Source organism: Phoxinus phoxinus, assembly GCF_949152265.1.
Source record: "Phoxinus phoxinus genome assembly, chromosome: 19".
Classification (NCBI taxonomy): domain Eukaryota; kingdom Metazoa; phylum Chordata; class Actinopteri; order Cypriniformes; family Leuciscidae; genus Phoxinus; species Phoxinus phoxinus.
This window is the reverse complement of record NC_136894.1, coordinates 31,604,632-31,612,131: the sequence shown is the minus strand read 5'-3', so window position 1 is coordinate 31,612,131 and position 7,500 is coordinate 31,604,632. Positions and strand designations below refer to the sequence as shown.

At 41.6% G+C, this 7,500-nt stretch overlaps 1 protein-coding gene across 1 annotated transcript in view; it reads left to right on the top strand.

Annotated features, from left to right (window-relative positions):
* The window catches only part of slc6a18 (solute carrier family 6 member 18), a gene marked incomplete at its 5' end in the record, with an annotated part of 29,142 nt that overhangs the window by 243 nt on the left and 21,399 nt on the right, over nucleotides 1-7,500 (top strand). Inside the window, 3 exons of the mRNA XM_079589845.1 lie at nucleotides 5,301-5,441; nucleotides 5,937-6,074; nucleotides 6,372-6,553. Of these exons, the coding sequence (XP_079445971.1) occupies nucleotides 5,301-5,441; nucleotides 5,937-6,074; nucleotides 6,372-6,553 (461 nt within the window). The remainder of the gene's footprint in view (nucleotides 1-5,300; nucleotides 5,442-5,936; nucleotides 6,075-6,371; nucleotides 6,554-7,500) is intronic.

Genomic DNA, 7,500 nt, shown 5'->3' with positions numbered 1-7,500 from the left:
TTGACAGATAAAAAAACAACGTTCATAAAAATCATGTTTTTCCTCAGTGTTTCTGGAATCAAGATACATTTACTGGAGAAGCAAAATGAGTGAAGATATTAAGATAAAAAATATCATAATCTTGTTTCCCCTTTGAATTAAGATAATTTTTTCTGGCCAAATTGGCAGATATTTGTTTTTCATTTAAACTTAATATCTTCAGTCATTTTGCTCCAAAATTAAATGCATCTTGATTTCAGAATGTTTAGATTTTTGTGCTGGAAAACGAGACTTGATTAAAGATTAAATTGAGCAATTTCAGTGTCAAAATTGTTTAAAAATTGTGTATCACTTCACACAGCCAATGCATTAACCAACGACGAGCAATTTATTTATTCACAGCATGCATTTGTTTAATGCACTTTAATAAAAAGGCAATTGTTCATGTTACTACAGATCCTCTTGATATTAAAAATGTATTCCTCAAGCTGAAATTAACATTTTAAATCTAAAAAATATTTAAAAAATTGAAATTAAGTTCAATAAATGTTGTATTGCTTTATATTGTAATGAATGCAGTTAACTAATGAAACCATTCTGTAAAGCGTTTAAAAAAAATCACTTTAAAATGTTGTTGAAAGCAAATGTCGTTGATTACCTTTCCTTCCTGAAAATTTAAGTTAATAAATAATAAATCAAGTTAGGTAATAATAAAATTGATCACAATAATGACGACTTTGGCACTTTTCCACTCACACTAATTGGCATCGATGGCTCCATGAAGAACTTTTAACATTTTAAGAATGTATCAGGGTGTTTCTTCAACTACGGGCACTTTTAGCCTTGTGAAGTTGAATAAAAAAAAATTGTTCAAAGGTCACGAAACACAGTCTCATAAGTTTAAATAATTTGTCTAGTTTTAAGGCCTGTAAGTGGACAAACTTAGATTACAAGAGAAATTGTAAATATTTTAATTTTTTTCCGACCTGCAATGAACAAATGTCATTTCCACCACATCTCAATATACAGCTTTTATTTAAAAATAGAATAACTTATTCCACTCAAGAATTGTCTAAGATCATTTTTGTAACTAGTTTTATCAGTTTTTCCACAATGTACAACAATTATACATTTGTCAATGAGATAAATTAACTGCCCTAAGGACCAAATGCTGAACTGTACACCTGTCACACTCTTAAAGTTAATATTGGTTTGGGCAAGAGCTTATTAGAAAATAAATTAATTGAATTTTTATATTAAGTAGAGCATGATCTCATAAATTGTGGATACATTTTTAATGTGTAATGAGAACTTTTTTAATATTTAAAAAAAGTGTGTGTGGTGATGGAAATGACAGGGCGGTGGTGGAAATGACAGGGTGTTGTGGAAATGACAATGAATTAACGTGAATGTATAAAAACAGTAGAGATATTTATTAGAACATTTTTTTAACTCATCACACTCATTAAACTCGATTCACAAAGTCATTAAACATAACCACCTGTTTTAGTGTACTGCTGAGTTTGATGTATAAAACTGATTTTTCCCACAGATGAATGGTTACAGTGCATACTTAAATAAAAATAGATAAAAATTAAATCAATTAATATTAAAGTAATATAATTTAGAAAAGAAAAAAAATCATAATCCATCCATCTAACCATCTTCTATCCGCTTATCTGGGGGCCGGGTCGCGGGGGCAGCAGTCTAAGCAGAGATGCCCAGACTTCCCTTTCCCTAGCCACTTCCTCTAGCTCTTCCGGGGGGACTCCGAGGCATTCCCAGAACAGCCGGGAGACATAGTCCCGGGAAGGCGTCCAGGAGGCATCCGGAACAGATGCCCAAGCCACCTCAGCTGACCCCTCTCGATGTGGAGGAGCAGCGGCTCTACTCTGAGCTCCTTCCGAGTGACCGAGCTCCTCACCCGATCTCTAAGTGAACGCCCAGCCATCCTGCGCCTGTATCCGGGATCTTGTCCTTTCGGTCATGACCCCCGGTAAATGAGAGCTTCGCCTCGCAGCTCAGCTCCTTCTTCACCACGACAGACCGGTACATCGACCGCATTACTGCAGCAGCTGCAATCCGTCTGTCAATCTCCCGTTCCATCCTTCCATCACTCGTGAACAAAACCCCAAGATAGTTAAACTCCTCCACTTGAGGCAGGAACTCTCCACCAACCTGAAGTAGGCAAGCCACCCTTTTCCAACTGAGGACCATGGCCTCGGATTTGGAGTTTGCTGATTCTCATCCCAGCCGCTTCACACTCAGCTACAAACCGTCCCAGTGCACACTGAAGGTCCTGGTCTGTTGAGGCCAACACGACAACATCATCCTTCATCCATGCAAAAAGCAGACACGAAATCATGTGGTCCCCAAACCTGACACCCTCCGGCCCGTGGCTGCACCTAGAAATTCTGTCCATAAAAATTATGAACAGAATTGTTGACAAAGGGCAGCCCTGCCAGAGTCCAATATGCACCGGGAACAAGTCTGACTTACTGCCGCCAATGCGAACCAATAATTAATAATAATTTGTTACATTTATATAGCGCTTTTTCTGAGACCTCAAATCGCTTTACATAGAAGGGAGAATCTCCTCAACCATCACCAATGTGCAGCATCACTTGGATGATGCGACGGCAGCCATATTGCGCCACAACGCCCACCACACACCAGCTTACTGGTGTAGAGGAGACAGAGTGATGAAGCCAATCAGTGTATGGGGATGATTAGGAGGCCATGATGGACAGAGGCCGCTGGGCATATATTTTTGGCCAGGATGCCGGGGTTACACCCCTACTATTTTTCAAAGGACATCCTGGGAGTTTTAAGGACCACAGAGAGTCAGGGCCTCGGTTTAACGTCTCATCCGAAGGACGGCACTCTTTTGGCAGTATAGTGTCCCCATCACTACACTGGGGTGTTAGGACCTACACAGACCACAGGGTGAGCGCCCCCTGCTGGCCTCACTAACACCTCTACCAGCAGCAACCTGTTTTTTCTCAGGGGGTCTCCCATCCAGGTACTAACCAGGCTCAGCCCTGCTTAGCGCCAGTGGGCAACCAGTCTTGGGCTACAGGGTGATATGGTTGCTGGAACCAAGCTCAATGCGAACCAAGCTCCTGCTCCAGTCGTACAGGGTCGTACAACAGCCCTTAGCAAAGGGCCCCGGACCCCATACTCTCAGAGCACCCTCCACAGGACGCCACGAGGGACACAGTCGAATGCCTTCTCCAAACCCACAAAGCACATGTGGATTATTTGGGGAAATTCCCATGAACCCTCCAGCACCCTGGAGAGGGTATAGAGCTGGTCCAGTGTTTCACGACCGGGATGAATAACCTTACTGTTCCCCCTGTAGTTGGAACACACCCTCCAGTCCCCCTTCTTGAAAAGAGGGACCACCACCCTAGTCTGCCAGTCCAGAGGTACTGTCCCCAACTGCCACGCGATGCTGCAGAGACGTGTCAGCCAAGACAGCCGCACAACATCCAGAGACTTGAGGTACTCAGGGCGGATCTCATCCACCCCCGGTGCCTTGCCACGAGGAGTTTCTTGACTACCTCGGTGACTTCAGCTTGGGTGATTGACGAGTCCACCTCCGAGCCCTCGGCCTCTGCTTCCTCAATGGAAGACATGTCGGTGGGATTGAGGAGGTCCTCTAAGTATTCCTTCCACCGTTCGACGATATCCCCAGTTGAGGTTAACAGCTGCCCACCTCCACTGTAGACAGCGGTGGTAGAGCACTGCTTCCCCGCCCTGAGGCGCCGGACGCTTTGCCAGAATCTCTTCGAGGCCAACCGGTAGTCCTTCTCCATGACCTAACCGAACTCCTCCCAGGGGCATATAGCCCCGGACAACATAGCTCCTAGGATCATTCGGGTACTCAAACCCCTTCCACCACTATAAGGTGGCAGTTCAAGGAGGAGAGGGATATATATATATCATAATATAAATATAAAAAGTATTGTAATACATTATAATATAATCAATCAATTGTACTTTGTAACCATAAATGTAATTTCCACCACATGCTGTCATTTCCACCACAGAGGGCAGTGTGATGGAAATGACTGTGGTGGAAATGACATTTCTGTATTTTTTTGTGAAAAAATGGAAGATAGCTTCACTGATTAGCTTTGAATTAATACTAGCATTTCATGTATGCAAAATACTCTTATTTAACTTAAAATTTGTAACTTTTTAAAAACACCCTTGAAGGTACAGCATGTTTGGAAATGACGTAGAATAAAAATATAAACTGATCAAGCAATATTTACCTTGATTTTTCTTCTTATGTTCTTGATGAAAAATTAAATTGCCTCCATGTCCAACATGTGCTCTGATGTCACTGAACATTTCCATAGAAACCACCTAAACAATCTTTCACACAAACTTTTTAAAGGGACATTACAGTGTTGTGGTGGAAATGACACCAATACTGTGGGACAGCTATATTTTGTATAAAAAGTAATATTGATAGTGGTCTCACATTAAATATTATAATGTATTTTAATTATTCTACTAGTGCTTAATTTAGGTATATTCATAGTTACCAGATAATTAATATTTTTAAACTGTATTTTCATTGTTGAAGTTAAAAAGTCTGGGTGTGGGACAAGGATAAAACAGTGATTTTGACACCTATAAGGAGGTTGAAAAGTATGAAAAAATTATAATAGAAAGGTGGTAAAAAGTTTTTAAGGTGGTTTTATTGTTAGTTTGACAAAGAAATAGGAATTTGTCCAAAATTATATGTATTTTAAAAAATATGACCAAAGTACATAAAAGTGCCCATAGTCTAAGAATCACCCATCAATTGACCGTTCGCAAAGACCCGCCCCCTTTAGTTACTGTTGCTATGTCCGACAAGCCACGCCTCTTCCTTTGCCACACCAAAAACACATCGCGAAGCAGATACTGACAACACACTGACAAACACAGATCAGCTTACTTTATAAAACAGTCTCAACTATCCAATTTGGTATTTTTTTAATGAAATGTAAACAATAAATAGCGTTTTGTGTCTCTTTAATGTGTGTGACAGATCGCTGTGTCGCCTCAGTTAAAGCCGCTCGTGAACCGATCATCTCTTCCTTCTAGTTCATTTATAGCATCAAATAAACATGAATGAACATCAGAAGGAATGTTGTTTTAACCGCGGAAAGACGTCAGTACACTCCGCTTCTCAAGCTCAAATCCTCCAACATTAATCTACTAACTCTCCTGACTACTTTGTCCGACAAAAATGTCGGATTCGGCGGATCACAGTAGCATATTTCAATACCCACATTTGAAGGTTGTGTGTGTGTGTGTGTGAGGTGCGTTCCTGATCCCGTACCTGATCGCGCTGGTGTTCGAGGGTCTTCCTCTGCTGTATCTGGAGCTGGCGATCGGGCAGAGTCTGAGGAAGGGCAGTATCGGCGTCTGGCACTCCATCTCTCCTCTGCTGGGCGGACTGGGTGAGATCCACATCTACACTGGGAAACACACCTTCAACATTTCTTATCTGAGCATTTATCTTTTGTCAAATTAACTTAGTTAATGAATGTGATTCAGATAGCATGATATTTTACGTTTCTATTTATTAAACCAATCCTTTGTTGTATTAACTACACTGACTCTTTCAGAAACATAAATAAATCTAAAAGTCCTCCTGTTGTGAAAATCAAGTTATTAATGTGGTTTATATATCTGAGCTGACTGGAGGCGGGGCTCATTTGCATATTCATAGAACCGCGCATACTAAATGAGGCAAGAGTGCGAGTTACATTCAAGATATTTTAAGGCATGAAGAATTTTTTTTATTTTTTCCAAACTTTACTGATCGTGTATGTTCATTTTTTCATGACTTTCCATGAGCAAATGTTTAATGTCTTCTTAGAGCGTGTTACTGTGTCTCCAACGCTTTATGAGTTCATAAAGGCATGATTGAGTTATGACAGTGTAAACGGCAGGTGTGGCGTCGATGATCCTCTCCTTCCTGGTGGGCTTGTTCTACAACACGATTCTGGCCTGGGTTCTGTGGTACTTCTTCCACTCGTTTGAGGATCCGCTGCCCTGGAGTCAGTGTCCAATCAACGACAACAACACGGGTACAGAGACACAAACACGTCGCACAACAACACACACACTAAGGATCCTCGTTAAACGCTCAATACTGTAATATAGTGAACACTAAACGAAGCAGCATCAGGAAGTAATTAAAAAAAAAGATTAAATAAAATAGGAGTAATATAGAATATAGAAGTAAAATAAAGTAAATAATAAAAAATATAATAATATACATTAAAAATAAATAAACAAAAAATATAAATGAATACATATATATATAAATGTAAATGAATATGAGTGAATACTGTAACGTGTGTGTGTGTGTGTGTGTGTGGCAGGTCTCGTAGAGGAGTGTGTGATCAGCACACCGGTGAACTACTTCTGGTACCGGCAGACGCTGAACATCTCGCCGGGCCTGGAGACGAGCGGCTCTCTGCAGTGGTGGCTCGTGCTGTGCCTCGCCTCGGCCTGGAGCATCGTCTACATCTGCTTCATACGGGGCATCGAGACCATCGGGAAGGTGCTGAGCTTTAGCATATACAGCATCACAAGCCGCGTCTACATTAGCCTTCAAACTGCGCGAGCTTTAGTATATACAGCATCACAGCCCGCGTTTACATTAGCCTTCAAACTGCGCAAGCTTTAGCATATACAGCATCACAAGCCGCGTCTACATTAGCCTTCAAACTGCGCGAGCTTTAGTATATACAGCATCACAGCCCGCGTTTACATTAGCCTTCAAACTGCGCGAGCTTTAGGATATACAGCATCACAGCCCGCGTTTACATTAGCCTTCAAACTGCGCGAGCTTTAGCATGTACAGCATCACAGCCTGCGTTTACATTAGCCTTCAAACTGCGCGAGCTTTAGCATGTACAGCATCACAGCCCGCGTTTACATTAGCCTTCAAACTGCACAAGCTTTAGCATATACAGCATCACAACCCGCGTTTACATTACCCTTCAAACTGCGCGAGCTTTAGCATATACAGCATCACAGCCCGCGTTTACATTAGCCTTCAAACTGCGCGAGCTTTAGCATATACAGCATCACAGCCCGCGTTTACATTAGCCTTCAAACTGCGCGAGCTTTAGCATATACAGCATCACAACCCACGTTTACATTAGCGTTCAAACTGCGCAAACTTTAGCATATACAGCATCACAAGCCGCGTTTACATTAGCCTTCAAACTGCGCGAGCTTTAGCATATACAGCATCACAAGCCGCGTTTACATTACCCTTCAAACTGCACGAGCTTTAGCATATACAGCATCACAGCCCGCGTTTACATTAGCCTTCAAACTGCGTAAGCTTAAGCATATACAGCATCACAAGCCACGTTTACATTAGCCTTCAAACTGCGCGAGCTTTAGCATATACAGCATCACAAGCCAAGTTTACATTAGCCTTCAAACTGCGCGAGCTTTAGCATATACAGCATCACAAGCCAAGTTTACATTACCCTT